General features: G+C 34.7%; 3 protein-coding genes across 3 annotated transcripts; 2 read left to right on the top strand and 1 right to left on the bottom strand.

The window, feature by feature from the left end:
* The first annotated feature begins 287 nt into the window (after positions 1-287).
* Positions 288-2,213, top strand: LOC123677972 (proprotein convertase subtilisin/kexin type 5-like). Its single transcript, XM_045614729.1, has 4 exons — positions 288-419; positions 591-835; positions 893-1,114; positions 1,324-2,213. The coding sequence occupies exons 1-4, from the start codon at positions 413-415 to the stop codon at positions 2,017-2,019; spliced, it is 1,170 nt and encodes a 389-aa protein (XP_045470685.1). The 5' UTR covers positions 288-412; the 3' UTR covers positions 2,020-2,213.
* Positions 2,214-4,244: 2,031 nt separating this feature from the next.
* LOC123678410 lies at positions 4,245-7,963 on the bottom strand. Its single transcript, XM_045615425.1, has 4 exons — positions 7,827-7,963; positions 7,536-7,756; positions 6,115-6,348; positions 4,245-4,713 (listed from the first exon to the last, which is right to left on the bottom strand). The coding sequence occupies exons 1-4, from the start codon at positions 7,831-7,833 to the stop codon at positions 4,351-4,353; spliced, it is 825 nt and encodes a 274-aa protein (XP_045471381.1). The 5' UTR covers positions 7,834-7,963; the 3' UTR covers positions 4,245-4,350.
* A 12,903-nt stretch (positions 7,964-20,866) lies between these two features.
* On the top strand, positions 20,867-21,429 carry LOC123678087 (uncharacterized histidine-rich protein DDB_G0274557-like). The gene is made up of 3 exons (XM_045614888.1): positions 20,867-20,963; positions 21,020-21,252; positions 21,313-21,429. Exons 1-3 carry the CDS (start codon positions 20,954-20,956, stop codon positions 21,370-21,372), a joined length of 303 nt encoding a protein of 100 aa, XP_045470844.1. The 5' UTR covers positions 20,867-20,953; the 3' UTR covers positions 21,373-21,429.
* Positions 21,430-27,824: the final 6,395 nt, after the last annotated feature.

The following is a 27,824-nucleotide window of genomic DNA, read 5'->3' as shown; positions in this document are numbered from 1 at the left end:
TATTCATTGATTTGTGAGACGGAGCATATCTATACACAGTTATGTGGTCTCTAAGGGTAAATGGATGTTTTGCTTGAATTTTCTATGATTCTGATTTTTCTATCCACACAAATTGTGCGTAACTCCTGAAATTGTTATTTTATATTCCCTTAAAAACCCACAACTAGGTCAATATAAGACTTATCGGGTAATTTTTTTCAAGGGTGAAATTGGCGTATGAATGTATCGATGCGGAACACTGTGTAGTTATATTGAAATCATCTATCATAAACAAATAAATCGATCACAAAGGATTCAAATTTGTCATTTGTAATATATCCTGATTAATTTTTTATTTCGCGCATACAGCTATATATTCCCGATTATCAACGGATAATAATCAGTTCAAATCCAGTTGAAGCGGATAGAAATCATGACAGGTAAGAACACTCGATAACATCGGTCCAATCGGACGTAGTTACCTTTCAATTCAATTCGATTATTTAAAATCATATTTTTTTTTTCATTTCATGATTTTTATTGAATGCAAAACTAGAAATAATAAGGAACGTATTATTTTAAATTTTGATTATTTTTCACTGATTCCTCAGGAGCAACAGACTCTAGCCAATGTCATCAACGTGGCTTCAATCCAGGGTACACCTGGCAAACTTGTGAAGACTTTCAAGTACCAGACAATTCTGTTTGGTATGGGAGGGATGATGATGGCAGCGACATTTTCTGTGGAAAAGCGTGGTGTGATGGGGAAGAAGTCCCAGCCAAGGTCATCCCCAACAGGAGGGAATGCAGAGTAATTGACAACGGTTGCGAGAGAGTTGTGCCTAACTGTAGGAAGGTGAAGCGACCTAAATTACTTCAATCCTTATTTTTTTACATAAATTTCCTGTTTCAGGTATTGATATGCAATCAGTCGGGAGAAAATAGTTGTGAAAGACGAGGAGATGATTGTCATAGACATAGGCACCATCATTGTCATGATGACACCTCAAGTTGTGAATCTGAGACAGAGAATACAACCACTACGAAAAAATCAACTTGCTGTAACAACGAGAGCAAGGTTTTGGAAAAAAGTTCGAAATGTTGCAGTTCTTCTACCACAACCATCGTAAAGAAGGTGAGGTATTCATCTTAGTTTAGGTATTGTTTTGAATTCATGTTAGTTATATCTATTCATCTCTTAAAAAATCGAATGTTAGACCTACGATTTGAAAGATTGCTCTTCGTCTCAATGGCCATTCCTCTCTGATAATTATTCAGATTTTGCTTCAAAAATCCGATTATCTACCAGATCTTGAAACTTCACGAGATTCTGTTCAATTCTAGGATAATAAGAAAAAAGAGAAGAGGGGATCCAGAGGAGAAGAGTGTTGGTATGAAAGACGTACAAGAATGGTACCAAAAGTAACTGTCCAACCAAGAGTTCGTTATGTTCCACAAGTTATTAACGAACGTACTGTACGTTATGTAGAAGAGTCTTATGTAACCAGGGTATGTGGAAGGAGACGATGTGAACGAAGCTGTGAACCATGTGAACCAAGTTGTGAGCCATGTGAACCACGCTGTGAGCCGTGTGAACCGCGCATTGAGCCATGTGAACCACGCTGTGAGCCATGTGAACCACACCGTGAGCCATGTGAGCCACGTTGTGTGCCATGTGAGCCACGTTGTGAGCCATGTCAGCCACGCTGTGAACCATGTGAGCCACGTTGTGAGCCATGTCAGCCACGCTGTGAGCCATGTGAACCACGCTGTGAGCCATGTGAGCCATGTCAGCCACGCTGTGAGCCCTGTGTATCACGCTGTGAGCCATGTCAGCCACGCTGTGAACCATGTGAACCACGTCGTGAGCCACGCTGGGAGCCATGTGAACCACGCTGTGAGCCCCGTGTGCCACGCTGTGAGCCGTGTGAGCCATGCTGTAATCCTTGCGAACCATGTGGACCATGTGAACCTTGCAATCCATGTGAACCATGTGATCCCTGTGGCTCCAACAGGAGAAATAAGACAATTCTGTACTAAACATTATCTACAAACTTGATATAGTAAAGACCATGACCAGGCAACGATGGAGGAACTCACATTTATTATAATATATTTATATGCTTGTGCTTATTCAGTTTTGTTATATTTCCTTATTGCATTTTTCTTTGTTGGAACGTACATAAAAAAGGTCTAATATTAATATCTGAAATATAAGTTATCACAGACTAAAATTTTGTTTATATATAATGAAGTTCACTAAAGAAAATTTAGACAATTATGTCCTTACAGTATAAATATGTTATAATCTATTCAATCATATCAATGACCGGTAGATATATCTCCGAACAGATCGCTCTATCATTTCGCCTAAATTTTTGTAATTTTCGAAATTTGTGCTGGAAATGGTCAAAAACGATAAGGTTCGACTCATTGATGACAAACCGAAGAATCCGTTCAACCAATCACACTTACGATAACTCTGGAACGAGAAGTCCTAAAAACTTGAAATTAAAGCGTATGTAGGTTCAGAACTTGAATGTCTTGCTCAAGATCGTTGAAGGGAATAATTCGACTAGGTGTTCCGTTGAAAGGGCCAATCGGAATGATGCATTTCGGATCGAAATGAAAATTTGGATTTGTATGTAAATTGACAATTTCAAGCTTCGTGTGGAATGTTTTGTGAATCACGTTACTAGAGCCATAATAAAATCAGAATAACGAAATGAATATCACTCAAGATTTCCATTAAAACCATATTTGGCAATAATATTGTTGATAATTACGTCAAGTTGATACATAACGTCGAGTTTTTTACTTTCATTATTCACTAATATAGAACCCTGCTGATTTCAGAAATGAAATAATTTTCTCGAAAAAACGGCACTGGTGTAGTTTTTCAAAATCTAAAAGTTAATTTTGTCCGCATTTCCCCTAATATAGCGATACATTCTGTTCTGACAGTCAAGCTGCAATCAAAGCCGAAGGAAACTCAATGAAATAGGCAAGGATAACTAGGCTTGTTTAGTCTTGGTTTCCGGTCATAATGAAAGGAAATAAAGAGGTCAACATAATTGCCAGAGAAGGCAAACTCTTTCATTGTCCTAGAATCTTCCTGTAGTATAGGCAAATGTACCTACAAGAAATAGTTTCAGGCTAAGGAAAAAATCGAAAGAAAAATACTCTGGCGGAATCTTCCTGTGTTGTACAATTTCAAAAAGTTTCTTGGAAACATTGATACTGCGAGATCTTAGAAGTATCTGGATATTTGCAAGAATATACTAGACCTCCTCACAGGATTCTTTACCAACACATTATGCCACAACATAAAGCACCTCATGAGTCGCAGATTCTGTAGGAAGAAACTCTGGATCACTTGGTGTCAGAATGCCTAGCCATCGCTAGTCAACTCAAAATCTGATTTGGACAAGAAACTTGTAGAAGTGAGGAATCAACCTAACTGAAGCCATCCCAGATCAACAAACAAATAACTCCAGTGAGTTATTTGTTTGTTGTCCAATTTTAAATATTCATAAAAAAGAATGTTAGATGTGACAACTATGAGTGTTACCACGTATTGATACTGGAGTTATGTACTTTTTGAAAATATGAACAATGGTTTCGAATTCAAAATACAAAGTGATATTTACAACCTGAACACTTCAAATGAGAAATAATGAGTCGAGTCCTGGAATATTAAAAAATTAATATGTTTCTGACTCGACCTTGACATGTGTCAATGATATACCAAGTTGCAATAAATTCCGCCGAAAAAGTTTGGTTCTGATAATGGTTGCATTATTTCCATGATATACAAGCTCACCCTGTAGCTTTCTTAGGAAAGGCAGAAATTAATTTTTTGCAATCACCTAGTCCTACAGTTACTCCTGGTACACCCTGTATAACTCCAGAGCTATTGAATCGATTTGACCCATTAACGAACTTAACTGAGATTTTTAGTTCCTTAATCTATCCTGAAGATTTCAAGTATCTAACATTATCCTTTACACGACGACCCCAAATCCTTCATTAGTGGGTCGTACCTAACCGTGTTTTATACTACTTTCTACTCAAAAGTCGAAAATTACAGACTAGTGCCTTGTAATGAGTGCACAAAAACGTTCAACTACGGAACATTTGAACACAAATGCTCTTTTTCGTGTGAAACGAATGGAACTTTAAGCCAATTCTGCCCTCTTGTAAGTTGCAGATGAAATATAAAGAATTAACTGAATATTTGCTTTCCAACAACAAAAACCAATATATGATGCTCGATAAAACTTTATTATAATGCATAACTCAGTAAACACGTCATTGGAAATTTCTAGTGAAATATAATTGATTTATTCATATCCTGCAACCTTCCATCATCTACCAGCATTTGGCCTTGGGTTGAGGCGAAGGTGGATCGCATCTACTGGGTCGAACGCATCTATCTCCTCCTTTCTTTGCAGTAGAACGTTCACAAACTATGGTCTCCCTACATCTGTCTTCTTGGCGGCAAGTATCTTCGCAAGGTTCGCACTCACATGGTTCACAAGGCTCGCAAGGCTCGCAGGGTTCGCATCTGTCATCGCAGCAGACCTTGGTAACGTACGTCTCAGGTTCGTAACGGACAGTTCGTTCCATAGTGACCTTGGGAATGTAACGCACTCTCGGTTCGACAGTTACTTTCGGCACCATACGGGTACGCCTTTCATCCCAACATTGAGTACGGTTCTTCTTCTTGCGTTTCTGAAATAAAAATTTTATATAGGCTATAGAAACACATCGGCAAAATTCATCAATACAAAATGAAGTTCATAAAATTTCCCACCAAACTTACGAACTTAATACAATCGTACCTGGCAAAGTACGGCAAAGTATTTAGAGTGAATATCGATAGTACCAGGTCAACGATCAGAGGAATTGAAGCCGGAGTTCCCCAAGGTTCGGTGATAGGACATACCAAAAATGAATAGATGCCCAGTTTGCAGATGACACCGCCATTTACTATCACTGTAGAATGGGGAAAACAACTACTAGGCAGTTACAGATAGACCTAGATAAATTGATGGAATAATTCAAGAAATGTAGACTAAAAAAAGTGAATATATCGAAAACAGTTGCAATCCACTTCAGAGGAACAACTATAACGAAAGAGAAAGCAGGAAACGTCAAAATAGAAAATCAGACGATATTGAATGGAAAAAGGAAGCAAAACATTTGGGAATAATTCTAGATGAAAGAATGAACTCTAAAAAACAGATAGAAGAAAACAGAGAAAGGCAAGGAAATTGATCAATCAAAAAATAAACTTTCCTTAGAATAAAAGATGAAGATAATAAAAACAGTGCTAATAACGTATGCAGGAGTAACCTGGTGTAATACGCAAAACACTTATAAAGATCAATTGAAAACTACACTAAATACAGTTATCAGAACAGCGGTTGGCGCCCCATGATATATAAGCAACCAACAAATCAGAGAAAAATTGAAAATTGAAACTATTGAGGAAATAGTTAACAAACAAAGAAAGAAGAAAATGGAGACGCTGAAGGAGCAGTAGAATAAGGAATTAAGAAATATACTACAAATCAAAATAAGAATGACAGAAAAAAAGAAATACCTCTTTCATAGAACGAAATAAAAGAAAGAAATAACATGCAGTAGGGGGAAAAGACTCCCAATTAGACAACAGTAGGAAATCGGAGAAATGAGAGTAGAGGCGTATTAAATAAAATATCAGTCCTCATACAAATAGAAGACCCGAGGCCGTCAAAATTAGAGAAACGGATTTAAAGTTCTATAATTTTTCTCAAAATTTAGACATCGGAATTAATAAAAACATGAAATGATCAAAAATTATGATGAGCCAACATTTAAGTGTTGGAAAATATTCTTGTCTCTCAACGATTCAATCCTCAGGTTGTTTTGAGCTTACTTTTCATTCCCCACTGTTGTATAACAAAAAACAAAGTAACTGGGGACTGCATTTGAATAGTTATGTACCTGAAGAATCAAGCCATAATTCAAAACAAAATTGGTTCAAAAGAAAATTAACTACAAACTTCGTTGATATTTTGTCCGTTCCCCTAATTTTGTCGATGTTTATATTTGACAATTATTTCTGGTGAGAGAATGACATTTTTTTACCTTCTTATCTTTCTTCACGACAGTAGTGCTTGAGGTGCTGCTACACTTGATGCTTCTAATGAGCAATCGGCTCTCGTTATTACTAGAAGAGGTAGTAGTGGTAGTAGTAGTCTCCTCTTCACTTTCACTTTCACTAGAGCAATCACCTCTATGATGATGGTGATGTTTGCGTCTATGGCAGTGGTCCCTTCTTCGATTGCATTGATCTTCGTCGGATCCACGACATATTAGTACCTTGAAATTGAGTTCTATTTAAATATGAACCAATGACAAGGAAATATAAATGAAGCTGGAAAATATCATTAAATAATAGAATTCATTTCATTTCTGTAAGTAATAATATACTAACCCACCTGATCTCATGAACTGAAAACCATAGATATCGAACTCTACTCAGATATTGTCTAAGTTATTGAAAAGGGTAGGTTAATCTAAACAGGAAATGTGATACGAATATGGTTGAAAATGTGTAAAATTTTCTAATGGGTATGGAGAGGATAATGAAGAAATGAAGAAGATTCTCAATCGAAAGTTGGCAAAACATCAATAGAAATAACGAAATGAGATTGGGCAAGAGAATAACTAAATGAAGTTTGACATACATTAAAATAATGTAAAAGAATTATGTTGATTTGAAAGAGAGACAAAATGTAAAAATTAATTTCATCAAATAACTTTTCCCAATTAATCCATTTATTGATTCGCATAGGACGAACTTCTATAAATTCCTCAGCGTATACAAGCAAAATTATTGCCTATGCGACGGTGAAAATTTTCATGTAACTGCTGATAGACCATTACATCCACAAAAATCACTGTATTTGGTTTGGTGGAATGATTGGCCCATACTTCTTTGGAAAGGAAGGTATCACTCAACTTTTAAATCTCATAGCTATAGTCAAATGGTTACTGTTTTTTGCCCTGATGTTACTGATATGGAATTGAAAGATATGAGTGAATCCAACAAGATGGTGCAAAATGCCAGACAATACGACCGTTTTGACTTTATTGCAAGAAAAATTCCCAGGACACGTATTTATCGTTTCGACGATGTGAAGTGACCACCCTGATGTTTTGATTATTTGACTCTGGATTTGTTTTGTAAGGTAAAGCAAAGGGTCATGTTTTTGCCAATAATCCTCAAACTGCCCGCGACCAAAATGATCAAGAGATCCCGCTGAGGGATCTCTTAAATGATGTGTTATTTCACATATATTGGCAAGGTCCAAGCATTATATTGGAATCAAAATTTGATGGATATTCTGAATGATTTGTATGTTTTAGTGTTATAACCCTTTACTTATAAGAGTAACTGATATGATCTTCAAAACTCTATACCAGAACAAATTCTGAAAATTCAAATTCGAAATATAACGAACTTTGATTTTTTATTCGAATGATAAACTCAATCTTCTACTTACCTTTCTACATCTTGGCACAACTCTCTCAGATCCGTTGTGAATGATCCTACATTCTTTTCTTTGAGGTATTATTTTAGCTGGAACTTCTTGTCCATCACACCAAGCCTTACCACAAAAAATGTCGCTTCCATCATCGTCTTTGCCATACCACACCGAATTTTCTGGCAACTGGAAATCATTACAGTCTTGCCAAGAATACTGTTGCTGCTGAGACGAGCAAGCTGAAACAAAGGGTGAGAAAATCAAGGCGTAAACGTATTAGTTATAAAGTAACTCGCATTCAGACCTTACCTGCCATGGTTCTATGGAAACAAAAACTGAATAGTTCGAGTAAATAAATGCGCTTGAATATATATACATATTTGATTGAGGAAATTAAAAGATTAGGATCGGTGATTAACCGATGATTTATAACGGTTGAGACATCTACATAACTTTTGTAGGAAACCAATATCTGAGCTAGTAGAATTGTTAATCCACTTGCGAAAAAAAAAAAATTCAATTTGACTTGAAACTTTTATGATTCAAATAAAAAATAAATATTTTTATTTCCGTTAGATTATAGGAGGGGCGAAAAATGATCTGACCTAACATGCACCTTGATTTGAAGATCCAGGGCCCCCGCAAGGGTCATCAACGCCCGCGTGCCGAACATATTTTGGCGCCCCTTAAAGGGGGAAGGTGGAGAAAAGCGCTGCTGGGTAATCGGCAAATTTTTTTTTAGGTTTTGTTGAGAATTAAGTGTAGAATGGTTAAAAATCTATCAGCAACAGTCATTGCCTTTAGAACCTTATGCTGTCAGTTGTTACATAATACATTTTTTAAATTTTTCATTATTTCATTTTAGCATTCGACTAAAAGCGCATTATGTTTTAATTTTGTTATGAAACAAGAGATGTTTCAAAACTTAAGATTTATTCTTCTATAAATTATTCATAAAGGCATAAACATTGCTCTTTCTCACGAGCAGCCACTAGTTTTCCAACTTCAGCAAGTTTTTCCTCGAAAACATTATTATCTCTATAATTTTTGAAATTATCAACTTCTTCAAATAGTTTTGGCACACTTTAAGGTCAATTGCTATACTTTGCATCATTTTGCTTGAAATATTAATCTGGAATGAAGCATCATACCAAATTATTATACAACAAATAAATTTAAAAGATTGGATATCAAATCAATTCAAAAGATTGAATATTTAATAAAAGAGGAATTGCTTTATGTCTAGTTTCTATATTGAAAGTATCATTTTCTGCTATTTCTAAAAGGCTATCACATATTTGAATAAAATAAAACTTTAACATCAATTCTACTTGACCATTTAGTATCACTTAGGGGTTTTAGATGTAACTGAGGATCATGCTTTTTAAAAACATTCCAATCTTTTTGTGGATGAAGAGAAAAATATATAAAGTTCTTGTACAATATTAAAAAAGTCCAATGTTTCATTTGAAACCTTAGCAGCATCATTTTCAGTTCAATTTAAGCTGTGTGCAGCACATGGCGCAAAAAATGCCCTAGGATTAGCATCGAGTATGCGTTTTTGTAAACCAATATGTTTGTTTTATTATTATTATTATATATTCGCGCATATTTGCCCCATTATCAGACTCTTGACCTCTCATGATTTTAATATCTAAATTTGATTTCTTTTTGTATCTGGTAGCCTAAATAATCATTCTTAAAGAATTTGTTTGTGAGTTTTACACTCGACTAATGTGCTCTCTCATCACAGGATCAAAAGACGAAATCATCTCAGATAGTTTTGAGAAAGTTCCCATTATCATATTCAAAAAGTATTTTAGGAAAACCTTGGAAAGGTACTTACCATTTCATAAAATTTAATTCGATCACAACAAAAGCGGTTTAACAAAACACAATTATACACAAAATACAAATTTTTCCAATTTTTAATTAGGTATTAAAGTATTTAAATTCTTGACTCTTAAACTTGGCGAAATAAAATATCTATTATTTGGATTACGCCGCCTCTCGCTGTTATTGCGCAGCAAGCAGATTTTGGTAGTTTCAGAAATTCTCCGTAACTTGTAGTATTTTTCCTACAGATGGTGTCAAAAGTGAATTTCAGTAATTCCTCTAGCTAAAGGCTATTTCATACCGATTGCGACGTTCGGAAACTTGCATAAATTGCAAGAAAGAAGTTGGAAAAAAAATTGTTTAAAAAATTTGAAAGAATCTTTTTCAAAAACCTTAGTTCTTTCGGTTCTTCATTCGATCTATAAGTGGTTTTGGCGCCCCTTTAGAGTGGCGCCCGCGTGCGGTGCACGCGTTGCACGCGCGGTTGCGGGGGCCCTGTGAAGATCCATTGTGCATATTTCCCATAATAAACGATTTTCGAAACAAATATATTTTAAGTGGAATCAGTGGATATTAATTCAATTGTGAAAAATGTATGGTGTTGAAAATGGAAAACGCTATTAGCCAAATGACTGTCAATGCTACGGTTGCAGCACCATATTCTTTTCATAAAATTTTCCATGACCAATTTGCACGAATTCCATCTGACAGGTCTTGAATCGGTTTTGAAGCATTTTTATAGACATCTTCATTCCGGTGGCTCCGAATAAAAAGTATAAAGGTGTTAATTCGTAAGATCTAGGTGGCCAATTGAGAAATAACACGGCCAGGAAACTTTTCCGATCGTTTCATTGGTTATGTGACACGTAGCGCAGTTTTATTGAAAGACCTAAGTATTTACACTGTAATGTCGTTTGTTGAATGTCTAATTCCCCAGATCAACGAGGGATCGACAAGCCTAGGTTTTCGTCAACAATACAGCAGCAATATTCTTAGTTAGTGTTGTTGATGCGTGTATCGTTTCATTTTTAGAAATGACGTAGATGACAGCTACCCAGATAGCGGCCATTTCAAAATGAAACCTTTTATTGTAAAAACCCTCTATATCACAATATTCCCATTCAAATAACATTCTGACGTTTCCTGCTGAATTGTTTGTTTTCAGTACATGTACTGTCATTGATCATTCAAGAATGGCGAAATTATTTGTTCTTGTTGTTTTTGTTTCCCATTAATTAAAAAGGATGTACCCATTGAAACAAAAGAAAGGATCGAAATGGATCTCTCTTATTTTTAATCAAGTAGAAATTTCCGTCAAGCCATCTGCATAACGTTTTTCATGGTTTCAAGGAATAGTTGAACAAAATACGAATAAAATTTTATTCGAATAATTAATGAGACGGCTACATTAAAGTCACGTTCTGATGGGAAATTCAAATTCAAATACAGTACCATCTGTGGCGAATCGTGAAAAATTGCTCATACAAAATATTTTCAACGTAGAATACGTATCTGCTATAAAATACCAAAACATATTCGAACAAAATTTCTTCAAAATTATAAAAATTATATTTCCACCCACGATCCCTACACAATGGACTAGTTTTCATTTTTTTGTTAAGGATTAATTCTAAAAATTTAAGTAAAATGAAACAAAAATGTGGAAGAATCATTGAAATACCCCTAGAAATGAAAAAGTTATGGGACTTGGAAGATGCGCTTGGAAGAATAATTTCATAGTCTAATGTGTGACGTCACGCCACTTACACGAGGCGACTGGTATTCGCAGAGTGCTTACGAATTCATTGGTGTACAATCACTTGTGCCGTTCGTGTCACGATAGCTGAAATCAAAAAAATCCTACAAATATTGTATTGTGCCTATGTGTGCAAGCAAGACAATTAAAAACACCAATAAATTGTTTTTTTCATGTACCAAATGACATGAATCAAAGGAAGAAGTGGTGCAAATTAATGAGGCGTGACTTAATTGGACCTAAAACTACTTCATATGTGTGTGAAGATCATTTTGATGTAAGTACCTATCAGTACTAGCTGTCTATTTCTGATAATAAAAATACTAAGGTGTAAGTTGGTTCGAAATAAGTTATTGAGTAAAAATAACTTTGTCCTTTCACGAAGCCTTCTTCCATTATGGTGACATAAAAACAAAACTCGAGTTAAAACTACACTGTACAACTACAAACGGCGCGAGAGCCTTGGCGCGGCTAAGTATTTCAACGTAATTTATGGTGTAGCGATCACAGGCAAGTGGCGTGACGTCACAGACGCGTCGGAGGCCAAAGACGTTCCGCGCTAAAATACGTAAATTTAAATAATCTATTTCTCAGTCATTTATTGATGGATTTTCAGAATTTTTTCACTGATTTATTAGTTTTGCTCTACATTTTAATTCTATCGTGTCAAATATAATATTATCAACATCACTAAACTAGTCCATTCCGTATAATAAACACAACGTGTTTTCCTGAAAAATTGTTTGACAGCACTAACAATCAAATTTTGTCATTCCGTTCCATATGAAACAATTTCACCCAATCATGTCAACATTACACTGATGATTGCATTCAATGCAATTATCAATCACTAAGACAACACAATTGAGTTTGATAACTTCACTTGGTGGCAATGCGTATATTCAAATTTTAACAAATTATAAATGCGCTAATCAAAGTAAATTCCCAGAAATACAACAAACTCACAAATATATTTGGGGAATATTTATGGATTTTTTCTGCGAAAGAGAATATGAATTGAATGAATATATGAGATTAGGAGAATTGAGGTTGATACTAAAATATTGGGCGGTCAATATGAGAAAGAAAGACAGGACAACAGTTGAGACAATGTGGAAAGTTTTGTGCAATCTATTGCAAGAAAAACTATAATTATTATAACATTGTGATTGTGATTGTGAATTTAACAACATTGTATTTAAATCAGCTCGAGATGCCCACGATGTAATAATAATAATAATATTAATAATAATAAGAGTACTAGGGTAGCGGTAGGGAATCCCTAGCGATTCACCTATCAGGAGAGTTGAATCGACTCCTGCCCACCACAGATTCCAAGAGCTCCCTGACCCGGGAAGCTGTAACCTGTCGAAGGGTCCTTGTCCAGGGTAACGGACGAAGCCGTATGGAAAGTAGCTCTGCGGATCGTAAAAAGCGATCAAAGGCCGTCTCCTCCACGACACGGAGGAACCCATGAATGATGGTGAATTTAAGGAATAGAAATATAGAGCCGCTGCCTGAGGTTCGTCAGGGCGTGTCTGGAGCCGGCGCTGGACATGACACTATGGGGGACGTCGGTGACAGAGTGCTAAGGAGACGGGCGTCTGTCGAACAAAATGCTACGCCTCCACAATCTCAACATTCTAGGAGAAGAATAACACGTGTTTCTCCGACTGCTGAAGCTGCTGTGCAGGATCCCCAACCAGCACTCACCCAAGCAGGTCACCAAGAAGACGCATGAAATGGACAAGTTCGATAAATGAAACGATCATGCGCATATACTATGAAGTAACTAATATGGAAGAGGATAAAATAGGCTACCGGCAAAAGCTGTTTGCAGAATTTCACAGAAACTATCCCGAACTTCAAGTTTCTGAACAAAGAGTAGCCGACCAATACCGGGTCATAAGAGAGTTTATTCATGAAAATACATTCAATAAACTCTATAATACTGTAGAGTTTTATGAAAATATAAACTGTGCACAGTAATGCCCACGATGTAATGGTAATAGATCATTCATAGTAGACAACAGGAACGAATTTCTTGTTTAGTTAAATTTTAATAGAGTCATAAATTTTTTTGTCAAATAATTTTACAATGAATGTTCCTCGGTCATTGACAAATGCAGTCTTCAGCTTCGGGCTGTCAATGACGGTCTTTCGATTGTCATAAAATTATCTCGTCAATTATTAATGTTTTAGGTTTACCATTCCTAGACGACCATCCAAAAGACCTGAGCGTGAAGACCTACAGTAAGATGAAAAATCACGCAAACCATCTCATAAGGAAGGTTTGCGACTATGATGAAAAAGCCCTGGGAAACACAAGAGACCAAAGATGGCACTTCCCTTGGAAGTGTGTTTTAAAGCCAAACTTCTTCTGACAAAGATTGTATAAGGATTACACAAACCTTCTGAGTGGCGTAGTGCCACCTGCTAGAGCAGATCAAAATAACTCACCAGGGGTGAATTATATTGAAATTGAGCAGTAAAAGTCTAATAGCCAAACGGCAGAAGGGAAAGAACTTCCAAGTTTCCAAGTAATGTCATATACTAGGGATATTTCTACTGATAATTAATCGACGTAACAAATGATAGCCAAATAAGTAATTGAATTTTCGATGAAAATGAATCATCCCATATCTACTTTTTCATAATTCCCGATTTCATATTTGCGAATGAGCAATGGCATTTCATGTAACGGAAGATTCACCGTGCAATTCTGATAAATAGATAACCGGGATCGGTTTGTTCCGTCACAAATTGTGCCCGTAAATCAACAGAAATGAACATTAAATAAAAGCTTTTAGGTAATTTATTATTGTTGTATCATAAATGCGATCAAGTATCGCATTATTCAACCGAATATTTCAAATGAGTATCGGACAATCGAAACAGATTTGTCCGATACGATTGTGGGGGTGGTATTGCGCGAAAATTGACCTAAATGTACCCATTGGATGCCACGTGATCGCGAAACATTTCTATGGCGTACGCCCCATTGTTTGGCTTCATTTATATTTGGAGATTGCTGGTTTATATTGAGATGCTAATGATGCCGAATGGTGCTGTAGAAATCGAGATACAATTATCTTGAGGATGTACAGTGCATCCCATTTTGGGTGAGACAGCCAGGTTTCTCGCTTGTTATTTAAGATAGAGCCTTGCGGTTTTCACGTTCCTGTCCTACTTTTTCTTGAAACTCAAGTTGGTCTGATCAGATTTTTCATAACTGTTTCCGTTCAAGAGATACAGGGTGATTTTGGAAATTGATACTTTTCGGACACCTCCTTTATCTTCGAAGTTATTAGGAATAATGCTGAGGTAAAAACTACGTCTGAATCAGAATTCTGCGTAGAATCCAGTGGCGTACTCAAATTTTTTTTTCGGGTTATGGTTTTGAAGATTCGACACAAACCTATATTTTTTTAATGGAACACCCTATATATCATTACTTCGTTGAATTCGTTATTTTTTTCCCTTCAAAATGATGTATGATACTATGTAGGTAGGATGTTCAGAAATGTTAAAAAACAATAAAACATCGAATAATGATGATTTTTTCGTTAATTGGCAATGGATTTCCCCTATAAAAAAAGAATCAATTGGATAATTTTCATTTGTGATTTTTATTCATAGTAGAGTAAGCAAACAAAGATAATACACTCATCACTAACATGAAAAACCAAACGTAGGTACATACCTAATAGCAACAAATAAATAATACAAAAATTCATAAACATTGCATAATATCTTATAGATTAAACTGTTGAAATTGCTGTCCATTTTGTCTCATACATAATTGACAAAAATTTCAATACGCCTGAGTGCATTTAATATTATAAAATATTGTAAATCCTGGAAAACTGCCTCTGTTGATGCACGAAGTTCTTCGGGACTGTTGTGTCTTTAACTGTAGTATAATATATGTATTAGGGAAAATGGACAGCAATTTGAAGAGTTTAATCTGTAAGATATTATACAATGTTTATGAATTTTTGTATTATTTATTTGTTGCTATTAGGCAGGTACCTACGTTTTGTTTTTCACGTTAGTGATGACTGGATTATCTTTGTTTGCTTACTCTACTATAAATAAAAATCACAAATCAATTATCCAATTGATTCTCTTTTTATATTGGAAATCCATTGCCCATTAACAAAAAAATCATCATTATTTTATGTTTTAGTGTTTTTTTAACATTTCTGAACATCCTACCTACATAGTATCATACATCATTTTGAAGGGAAAAAAATTACGAATTGAACGAAGTAATGATATATAGAGTGTTCCATTAAAAAAAATATAGGTTTGTGTTGAATCTTCAAAACCATAACCCGAAAAAAATATATGAGTACGCCACTGGATTCTACGCAGAATTCTGATTCAGGCGTAGTTTTTACCTCAGAATTATTTCTAATAACTTCGGAGATAAAGGAGGTGTCCGAAAAGTATCAATTTCCAAAATCACCCGGTATCTCTTGAAAGGAAACAGTTATGAAAAATCTGATTAGACCAACTTGAGTTTCACGAAAAAGTAGGACAGGAACGTGAAAACCGCAAGGCTCTATCTCAAATAACAAGCGAGAAACCTGGCTGTCTCACCCAAAATGGGATGCACTGTACAGGGTTTTAGCATGTTTTAGCACTAAAACTTTTAAACCAGATGAGATTGACAAAATATGATACCCCATTCTCGTTCTCTTTTCCTGAGAAACTAACAAGAGTAGCATTGATTTCAACCAACTTCTTTCGTTTCGAGTTGTAAGCGAAAATTGGAAAAATGGCGATATCGAACAATATTTATGTCTTAGCTAATACTGATGTTAAATCTCTGAAATTAAAACATCATACATGCGTAGAATCCAGTGGCGTACTCGTCTTTCCAACGAATTACGAAGCTATAAACCAAAGTTATGTTTTTCAAATGGGAACACTCGATTTCAGTGTCATTTTTTGAAAGCTTATTTTTTCCTGATTTCAAAAATATATAACATCGTATGGTTTGTATCAATATAAATAATAGAAAATGATCAAAAACCCTTTTTTTATTTAAGAGTCCCAATATTTCTATGGTTTCAACTGTTGATGTAGATTCGTAAGAAGCATATTACGCACAACTAGCGGCTCGTGCCGCCAATATGAATGCAAAATAACATCTTTATCAAATCCGTAGTATTGACATTATCAGACAAATATTCGAACGGCCATATTTACGGAACCCTAGTTGAATTTTGGGGATTCACTCAATCGCGGCAGTGGGGACCAAGGGCGTAGATCTTTTTTTTTCTGTGGGGGGTAATCAAAAAAATTTTTTTGACAACAACGTTTACTCATATCTGTAATGTAAGAAAAAAAGTTTGATAACGAAGTTTAAACCAAAAATACTCGAAATAATTTTGTTTATTATCAGTTCAGTTGTTCTTACCTTATACCGGCTGTTCCTAAATTATAGTACCGGAGAAAATGAGAGATTACTTGGATAATTTTAGGAATAAAAAGTCCCATGACTATAAGCCCGCAAACGCTTTGTTTTCGGTATACAGGGTGTTTCTGCTTAGGTATATCAGTTTATCAAATCTTTATCAATCTTCGCTAGAGTGGGTAAATAAATACCAAAACTTATAATTCATTCATTCATTTCAGCTTACTAGCTGAATCTTTATAATAATTTGGATTTTCCTGAGGATTACTAGAGACTTGTTTGAAATATATTTCTCGAAAAACGATAAAACTATAACAAACCAAAAAACTTAAACTTTAACACCTGTAGCTCAAAAACAAAGTGTTTGGGGACTCATGTTATAGAACTTTTTGTCTTGAAATGATCAGAGAAATCTATCATTTTCATTTGTACCTCTTATTTAGGAACAACGTGTAGATATAGTCAATTCAAAACTGATGTCTTTCTTCACAAATGAATTGCAATTTGAATGAAACACAAACACATCCCATACAAATTTTTTATGCGAATTACTCAGTTCAATTCTTTGATAACTACACTATTGAAATTTTGTGACGAGAATGACGAATGCAAAAATCACAGATGGCAAATAAGAGCCCGAGAAAGCGGATTGATATAGAAAAATAATAAACCTCGGACATAGACGTGCCCGTAGTGCAATAAAAGTACTCATCTTAAAAGCTATAATAAACTCATAAACCGTAAAAGGGTCCAATTTTTACTGCTGTGTGGATTTCGAAAAAAAGTAAAATGATTGTTGAATCATTTTATGGAAAAATGTTCGTTCTTCGTCTTTTCGAGAATTCGCAATTTGGTAATTTGGAAATCTTGGGGGGTAATTACACCCAGTTCCCCCCATTTCAACGCCCTTGGTCGGGACTCAAATATATAATTGGAATGTTTCGTGTTTGTAAGACGGTCGGATATAATTGAATTCTATCCACTTTTTTATATATGTCCTAATGATGCTTGTTTTTTTTTTTGGAAGATGAGTCGATAAAAAGAATATACTTTGTTAAACACCAACCAATTTGTATAATGATATCCTTAACATTTACAAGGAATTGCTAAATACTATATCAAATTTGGTTCAATTTTACTAAAATGAAATAGATTTGTGCTTACATCTTATGAAATCTCCCATTTCCTCTTCAGGTGTTATACCCCAATCTGCCTGTAACTCTGGGTAAATATTAGTCAAAGTATGTCTAGGGTGGGATACATTTAGTAATCTTCTATCCATTACGTTCAAGAAGTACACAATGTACGAGGAATCCGGAGACCGATGTGGCCATGACAACAAGTTGATTCGGTTTTGTTCCAAGTGGACTAAGGTAAACTTTATTTTAATGGGAGATAGGGCAATATCTTGCCGGAAAAATGGATTAATGGTATGGTAAGGTTGAGCAACGAATGCCATTAATCCTTGAATGTAATATTTAGCGGTTATATTATTTCTTACAAGAGGTCCATTTCCTTGAGTTACCATCTCCCGCATCATATCTCCAACACTACAGTACACTGGGCTTCCCAAAGAATTTTGGTCATGACATCTTTTCCTATATCGTAATCTCTCCATTCTAACCATTGCCCGAACATTATCCATACCTGAACAAAATTTGTCTTCAACGAGAAACATATTCCAGTTGTGTTTTTTGCAGCATGCTGGTAGGTTGTCTTGGTTTATAGATGTAAGAGTTAACACACAGTGAGGATTGTTTGAGAATAGTTCAAAACGTCGAATTCTATTATGAACACTACGCATACCACTTTCTATGAACCAATGGTCCACAATTGCTCTTGTAAAAACTATGCATTTCATCAATGCAAAGAGTTGCCTTGTTTTCAGTATTAAGTCTTCTTGGAACCGTGCTTGGAGAGCTCTCATTGCAATATTCAGTCCTACTGACAATTTCTGACTTTTCTTGAACACACTTTATCAAACTCACTAAATTTTTGTCGCCAGTTTATTACAGATCAAACGTTAGTTTCAACTGTTTGTTATTATTGTACAGAAAAGGGAAACTGATATGATACAAAAAGTGATCGTTAACTTATCTCGACCTATAAAATATGTTAATCGGAAACGTTTTGAATATTTGAATTATCACCTGATATTCTCATATAATACCTATGCCAACATATAACCTAACAAAGGGTTGTCCATTGTGTAAAATGTAAATAAAACGCAATTTCATTGAGAATATCGATCAAATTTTTACTTTTTCTATTTCTCTCATCTTAATCTCCACCAATATAAACGAGCAATTTCGAAACACAAAAGGTTCGAGATGGAAAAATTTTGTGACAGCAGTTTTTTCGATTCTACCTGTGAAAAAACTGGCAGACATCTGTTTTCACAAAAAATAGTAATTTACGTAACAAGTCCGGAAAATAGGGTTTTTTTGGACGAATAGACAAAATTCCAGGACGAGCGTAAGCGAGTCCGGGAAGTCTGTGAGTCCAAAAAAACCATTTTCGGGCGTGTTGCGTACAATATTTTTTCGGCAACCACATGAAATAACACAGCCGTCAGCCGTTATCTCGGTTGCTATGGATTCTATGATGCTTTTCCGGCCTAGTCCGGGAAGTACGTACTTTCGGGACTAGGCCGGGAAATGCTACTTTCTCAGAGAAAAAGCGTCCGGGAAGTGCTCACTTCCCGGACGCTTTTTCTTGCCGAAAATTAATATTTTTTTAACGAAAAGCATTCGTCTCTGACTCGGATTTTTGTTGCCAGCATCACTCATGCTTCTTGTTGAAATATTAATTAGCAATTTGTTTTTTCGATATTTCTCATTCTCATTTTCTATTTCTGAGAAACTAACAAGCATAGTATTCATTTTTGTCCACTTTCTTTTGTTTTCGAGTTATATGCGAAAATTGGAGAAATGGCGATAATGAAAAACATTTATATCTCTGCTAATACTGATGATAGAGCTCTGAAATTAAAACATCGTACAGGCACTTTTTTACGTAGATCCCAGTGCCGTGCTCGTCTTTTCGAAAGGGTTTTCAATTACGAAGCTATGACCCAAAGTTATATTTTTTCGAACAGGAACACTAGATTTCTGTGCCATTTTTTGAAAGCTTAATTTTTCCTGATTTCAAAATTATATAACATCGTATGGTATCAATATAAATTATAGAAAATGGTCAAAACCTTTTTTCATGAAAGAGTCTCAATATTCATGTGATGTTATATATTTTTGAAATCAGGAAAAATTGCGCTTTCCAAAAATAGCACAGAAATCTAGTATTCCTATTTGAAAAAACATAACTTTAGTTCATAGCTTCGTAATTAAAAACACTATTGAAAAGAAGAGCACGCTCCTGGATTCTACGTAAAAAAGTGCCTCAATAATGTTATAATTTCAGAGCTCTTTAATCAGTATTAGCGGAGATATAAATGTTTTTCGATATCGCCATTTTTCCAATTTTCGCTTATTACTCAAAAACAAAATAAGGTGGCCAAAAATTAATAATACCCTTGTTAGTTTCTCAGAAAAAGAGACCGAGGAGGGGTATCAGATTTTGTCTACCTCCTCTGATGGTTTGAAAGTTGTAGTGCTAAAACATCGAAATTTGCCCACCCTGTACATTGTCATTATGTGTGGAATACAACATCATTCAAATTGTGAGGTAAGTTTCGATGAATCACCTGCGCATTTCAATAAATGCCAATAACTTGACGAATTTTGGTTTTAATATCGTTAATAGTCTGAGGATTATTGGCATAACCACGATCCTTCGCATAACCCCACAAAAAAATAACCAAAGGGGATAAATCACAAGATCTTGGTGGCCAATAAATGTGTGAGCAGAGAAATGGATTAATTTGTATCTTCGACCAAACTTTCACTCAAAGCAGCAATATTTTCGGTATGAGCCTCAAGACATCAGAAGCAGGTCCAGTCTCTTCGAATTTTTTCATTGTCATGTCAATTGTACAATCAGATGGACCATTATGTCGACATACAACTAAACATATAACGCTTCGAATGACAATTCTGTTTGATTTTGAATTGAAATGAGGCTGTGTTATCCGGAAGACGACATGAATTACTTAGTATTAATAAATACTTGAATTTCAAATCAAAAGAACATATTCATCGCTCTGAAAATTAATTTCCCAATCCAGTTACCTTTTATCAATTATTCTGCATTTTCTCGGAAAGATTGTTCAACATTCATCTTGCCTTTATTGAATTTCATTACTGATCATATGAAATAAAATTATTTCGTCAAACAAGGAAATAATCAACTGAATTCAGATAAATAAGATAGTAAATATAAATCTATTACGCATGCACCAATTACTAACAATAGAGTTTAAATATTGATGTATGGAATTAAATTATACATTTATGTTTATTCCTGATGGCATCAGGTAAACTGATGGGTGAGTCAAATGGTGATAGAATCTAATATTTCCTTTATTTTCAGTAAACAAAGTTGAAACTCGAATCGTCGATATTGATGACGATTCCGATTGCAGTGAAAATAAAAGGCACCACAGACATCACCATCGGGACGACAAACATCACCACCACAATCGACATCATCATGATCAGCATCATCATAACCACCATCATCATCATGAACATGGGGACAATGGAAAAAAATCACCATGTATAAAGCATATCACTGTTTACAGTGTTGAAGAGAATAGAATGAAGGTTAGATGATTGTCGATTCTCTCTTATTTTTCTTATAAATATTGCTTCGATTTATTTCAGACCAGGAAAGTAAAGAACGTCGTATATGATAATCCATGGTGTTGCCGAATTCTTGAATAGGTCCTCCAGAAAACGCTATTCTGAATTGAATAATAAGAATGAATGTATTATGTAACCGTTTCTTCACATTATTTTTGAGCTTTATATTTGAATATTTGAATCCACGACAAAATCTTAGAGAAAACCAGTGGAAAAACATTTTGAATTTAGTTTTAACTGTAATTTCTAGAAATCTAGAACAATTAAATCATACATATACTAGAAATATGATAAAACAAGGCTTAAGAGTTTTCCAAAAAGATGTTTCGATTTGATATTAAAAAAAAGGAGTATTCAATAAATATGTACAAGTCTAATAAAATATATAAATCACTGAATGTGTATTTCATTGTAAAGAGAAACGTAAACAATTAACGACGAAGAACGATGCCAAATTCCATACTTGAGGTCTTGAATCGATTGTGAAGTAGCAGAGGTAGGGGAGGCTTTTAAGTAATCATTTTTGTAAAGGGTGTTTTTTTCAGAGCTATAGAACTTTAAATTGCAATAAAAGAACGATGGATTATTCGATTGACATTAATTTTATTTATCCGCAAGATAATCTTCTGGCATTACATTTCAAATATGATTTCTGGCATATGACCGCCACGGCTGGCTCGGATGTAGTCCAATCTGGACGTCCAATTTTCGATGACTTTTTCCAACATTTGTGGCCGTATATCGGCAATAACACGGCGAATGTTGTCTTCTAAATGGTCAAGGGTTTGTGGCTTATCCGCATAGACCAATGACTTCACATAGCCCCACAGAAAGTAGTCTAGCGGTGTTAAATAACAAGATCTTGGAGGCCATTTCACAGGTCCAAAACGTGAAATTAGGCGGTCACCAAACGTGACTTTCAATAAATCGATTGTGGCACGAGCTGTGTGACATGTTGCGCCGTCTTGTTGAAACCACAGCTCCTGGACATCATGGTTGTTCAATTCAGGAATGAAAAAGTTAGTAATCATGGCTCTATACCGATCATATTGACTGTAACGTTCTGGCCATCATCGTTTTTTAAGAAGTACGGACCAATGATTCCACCAGCCCATAAAGCGCACCAAACAGTCAGTTTTTCTGGATGTAGCGGTGTTTCGACATACACTTGAGGATTAGCTTCACTCCAAATGCGGCAGTTTTTTTTGTTGACGAAGCCATTGAACCAGAAGTGCGCTTCATCGCTATACAAAATAAAACGGACGTAGTGCTCGATACGTATTCCGCACAGAACCATTATTTTCGAGATGAAATTGCACTATTTGCATGCGTTGTTCAGGCGTGAGTTTATTCAATATGAGTTGCCAAACCAAACTGAGAATAAATAACTTGACAGCTGTTAAATCGGTCGCCATCTTGAACAGTAATGACAATTTAAAGATATATACCTCGAAAAAAAACACCCGTTAGAATCCCTAATTGCAAATATCGATGAGGAATCGACAAAGCTGGGTTTTCGTCAAACACTACGTGCTACATCTGCCATATTCTCATTTGTTCTTGAGCGACGCACATGGTTTCAATTCGTCACATCACTAACTTGTCCCAAAAGCTCAAATTTCTACAACAATTTCACTATTGCCGGCTGAGAAGGTGCTTTACGACGACCCAAAAACACTTTCATTTTGGGAACTGTGGCTGAAAATTTCATTGCGTTGTTGTTTGTGTGTATCTTGCATTTTTACTAATGGCATAGTTTTTACCTGTCAATGACAAAAGATGACATCTTCAAATTTGACATCTGATTATATAGCGGGCTCTTCAAAATGAAACGTCTTGTTGAAAAATCCTTCATTTGTAACTGTTTCTGAATTTACTGCTAAAATGAAATAAAAAATAAACAATGTACAATGTCATCTATCACTGTGAGAGTAAAACAACTGCTATAAGAAACTGCTGGTCACTAAAGCGGAAATATCGAAAAAAGTGGTAATCCAACTATGAATTATATTCCTCTTAGTCATTTGTAGGAAACCATTTCGATCTTATTTACATTTCATCGATAAGTATATAATATAATAGGTTATATTCGTGAATAATGTACTTCCATGCATGAGAATAATTGAACATTTAATTTTTCAAGATCTTTGAGGTTTGATTCGATATTGTTCCACTCTTTACAACAACCAAACGAGAAGAAAAATTATAAAACAATGATATTTCAGAAAATGCAGTCTCGCAAATTAGAACATAACTAGCTTTATGAGAAACTATGTACCTTAAAATTTTGTGGAAGAAAAATGTGAATAATCAAACAGAAAATATGAAAATTAATTCAGGTATATACTTGATTAATCGATAAACTGAAGCTTCCGAATTCAATTCGTATTTACTCTAAAACGAAAATTTTATTCTCAAGTCTCAGTTTCTTATACCAAATTTGAAAAGCATGAATTTACTTTTATGACATATCACCGTCAAAATGACATTTAATTCCACTACAATTTCTATGATCAACGATCGCGAAATTATATTTTGAGGACAACACAGTAACCAAAATTTCAAAAAAACTAAACTTCATTCGGTATTTATTAATTCTTTCAATTCCATTGAATTTTTGGGGCACAAATTTGAAACACAACGAAATGCATAGGTTTGCATATGGTCTTTGTTTGGAGAAAACTGATTTCAATCACTGATATCACCACTGAAAACGATAACACCGAGGATTAAAATCATTTATTAAATATCTAAATTGAGGATAAACAATTGAATGAGTTCTGAAACACATAACATCATAAAAAGCCTTACCTATAAAAAAAACCTTTGAAATAGAGAAAATAGTTTCACAAAAATTACAGAAAATGACTACCATTCTGCTCTATCCATTTCTGTGTTCATTTAAATAGATTTTCTTATCATTGATTGATTATTTCAATATTTGTTGCAAACGTCCTCGATTTTCTGAAGAAGTTGCATTCTATCGTTTATTTGTGTCGAGAAAACTGATTTTTAGTAACCCTCAACAAAATAATTGATGGATTCAAGTCGGTGCTTCTTGCAGGCCAGTTATGAGATCCACCCCTACCTATAACGATTCGGAAAATTTTCGTTCGAAAAATTGGTCACAATGGCCTTGAAATGAAGTGCTTAAAGTACATGCCTCTGACATGAACAGTTGCATCAAGCAAAACTTTGAAGAAAATCGAAATAAACTTCACCAGTTAAAAAGGGTGGCAACACGTACAGACCAACCAATCTATTATTATAAACACCACACCGAACATAAACTGAAAACCGGTATTGGGAATGGGCCTGTAATGTAGCAAAAGAATTTGGTTCGACGAAGACATTTGATTTTTTAAAATTATTAATTACATCTCTGGTAAATTGTGCTTCATCGTTAAATAATCATTTGTATAAAATTCTTCGATTTCGCAATATCCTCCCAAAAACTAGTAGAATAATTTAATTGCCTAACTCTAACTTCTCAACTTTTCCTATTACGACTAGATTTATTGAATATTAAAATCGCATGCGGAAGTTAAAGAAATACCTTGTTCCCTTTAGTTTTTTTTCTCTTTCATTCGAATATCCTATAAAATTCAAGAAATTTTGATATATAGGGTGTTTTTTTCGATTGAATCTTATTCATCAATATTTCCTAGGCCGGCCCTAAAAAAATTAGGTGCTATGTCTGTATTAAGTAGTTGTTGCAGAGAATAAACGCTCCAAATCTCATGCAAATATGTTCGAGCGTTATGGATAATTGAAGAAATAGGCAAAATCAATAAAACACTTTGTATCCTGGTTATAAAGAGAGATAGATCCTTCAAATATAGGATATTGGGATTCGTTTCAGTGTCTTCTTTCTACGATTTACCAATGAATCATCATGTATATTATTCTCACAAAGTAATAACTTCCTCTATGGTTCGACAAATACTTCATCTTTTCATCCTTTCTGAATGAAAAATTTTAAATTTCCATAGTTCAAAATCTTTCACTTCAAATCATTCAATAATTAGGTTTCTGTATATTATTTCCTGAATGAAAAATTGCTATGGTTGGCAAATACAGATAGCTATATCAAGCTATTACTAGTTTCATTCTATAAGGGATAAAAATCTCACACATCAATAATTGTTAAACGAACAATGCCATATTATTGTTTTGTGATTAATTGTTCTTGTATGTGCTGTAGGGAAGCTATAACATCTCATCGAACGGTGGCTAGAGGGCATAACAATTCCAGGATATTAATTGGAACCCAGGACATGTCCGCTGGTATTGACTTGATAGGGGTTGTTATTTATGGCGCCAATCCATATACAAGTGAATCTGAAATTGGAGATACTACTGGTGAAAAATTAGCTTGTTCTGGAGTGCACGTTTATCTATGGAATAAATATGGGATTCGGTTTTTCTCCAATGAATGAGGATCTCTTATCTTGTAATATTTAGCGGAATACTGGGAATGAAGATTAAGCTCACTCATCAATAACTATTTTAGTTCAAGTCAGCTTCGAAATCTACACTCGCAAAAATGGTTGTACAATTTAACAACTTAATGCGCACAAATTGGTGCTGGAATAGGTACAGTGTGAAAAATATACAAATTTTTGTGTACCCTTGATTGTGTAGTAGGTAACTCTATCAAACTGTTCAATTTTCAACAGTTATTTTTTTCCTTTCAAAAAGAACACAATATTGGTGCACTTTTGTGGAGGAGAGAATATAAATTTTGTGAACTTTTCCTGATAAATTTTTCAATACACAATATTTTTGCATTTTTCATGAACAACTGTAGAAAAAACCTTTATTAATTTTCTGAACTTTGATTTTGAGTGGACATGAGCCATTTAATCTCATTCTAGTTGAAAATCATTACAATAATCCTTGTGGAGGTTCATTTATTGTTTTTGAAAATTCCCAAACATAATTTTTGGCGAGTCGTTCTGAGACAACTTTAAAGGTGTGCCATTGCTCAGCAACAACGTGAGTTATAATTAAGATGCATAGAATACCTGGTGTGTTTACTGATTCGATTTTGTTTCAGACTTTTTGAGAGACCCACCTGTTGCTTTGGTGGTGTGCTTCACCAGAGTGCTGTAAGGTGGCGCTCTTTAAAATTTTTCGAATTCCCGCATCTGCCTGGTGCCGTTTAAAAAGGAAATACTGATTTTAGACACTGCAAACATTCACAATAAATTACAATTCAGTTCATATCGAATTTTTACTCAAATGAATGGAATATAATGACAGACCATAGAATATAAAATATTATTGTTCTATACTCAAAGTTCACGACAAGAGCGTAGAAATAGGGGGATACTAGGGGTAATTACACGGTGCTCCTAAATTGGAGATACAAATGAAAATGACAGATTTCCGGATCATTTTAAGAAAAAAAGTCCTATAACATGAGTCCCCAAACATTTTGTTTTGAGATACATGTGTTGAAGTTCAAGTTATTTTCTCGTATAACCTTCCCTTCACAAGATATTTAATATGAATTGGCCATAGATATTCCAGTTTAAAGTTTTCACTATGTGATATGCTAATTTTGAATGCAAATCTACAGGGTGATATATTTTCTGGAAGGATGCCTGCTTCCTTCCTCCAAAACTATATTTTGGTGAATGGCTGTTAGTTTAGAAAAATGTAGAAAAAAAACTCTGGTCCAGTACTATACTTTTTTGTTTGTTTGTTATAGTTTTGTCGTATCTGCTATCGATTTCGAGAAAAATCTCCAGTAATCCTCAGGAAAATCCAAATTATTATGAAGATCCAGCTAATAACCTCTAATGAATGCATTAATTATAAGTTTTGGTATTTATTTACCTAATCTGTAGCGAAGATTAATAAATATTTGATAAACTGTACGACACACTAGAAACAACCTGTATATTGAAAGCAAAGCCTTTGTGGGCTCATATTCATGAAACTTTTTTTTCTCAAAATTATCCAAGTAATTTCTCATTTTCATTCGTAACTCTTATTTGAGAACAACCTAATTAGTAACAACAAAAATTATTTCGAGTAATTTGGTTCAAACTTCATTATCAAACTTCTTTTTCCAACATTACAGATATTAATAAAAGTTGTCGTCAAAAATTTTTTTTCGATTATCCCTCCCCAAGAAAAAAAAGATCTACGCCCTTGTTTCACAAGAGTCGAGAAATGTCAAATGTAAACGATGTATGCGCCATCTGAACAGCCCGCGATCCCTCGAAATCAAGTAGGTATAAATCCGAAAAATCTCCCATTTTGTCTGAAAGTTTTACAGCTATAAGTAGACACACCAGGTATTCTATGCATCTTAGTTATAATAACTCACTATAATAAATCTGAAAAGATGGATCTTTGCTTCTTCACCTCTCTGCTTCTATGCAATTGGTCGAAAGTGTACATGCCATTATTGTTATTGAGGGGAGGAATGTCACTTTGATAATTTTGACGTTTTTAAATTAAGTTGATACCTAATATTTGTGAATTTTTCGTAGGAGGTGAAATATCATATACAACTCCAG

The sequence above is a fragment of the Harmonia axyridis genome, chromosome 4 (assembly GCF_914767665.1).
Source record: "Harmonia axyridis chromosome 4, icHarAxyr1.1, whole genome shotgun sequence".
Classification (NCBI taxonomy): Eukaryota; Metazoa; Arthropoda; class Insecta; order Coleoptera; family Coccinellidae; genus Harmonia; species Harmonia axyridis.
Note: the sequence above shows the minus strand (reverse complement) of the source record. Positions and strands in the feature narration are given on the sequence as shown.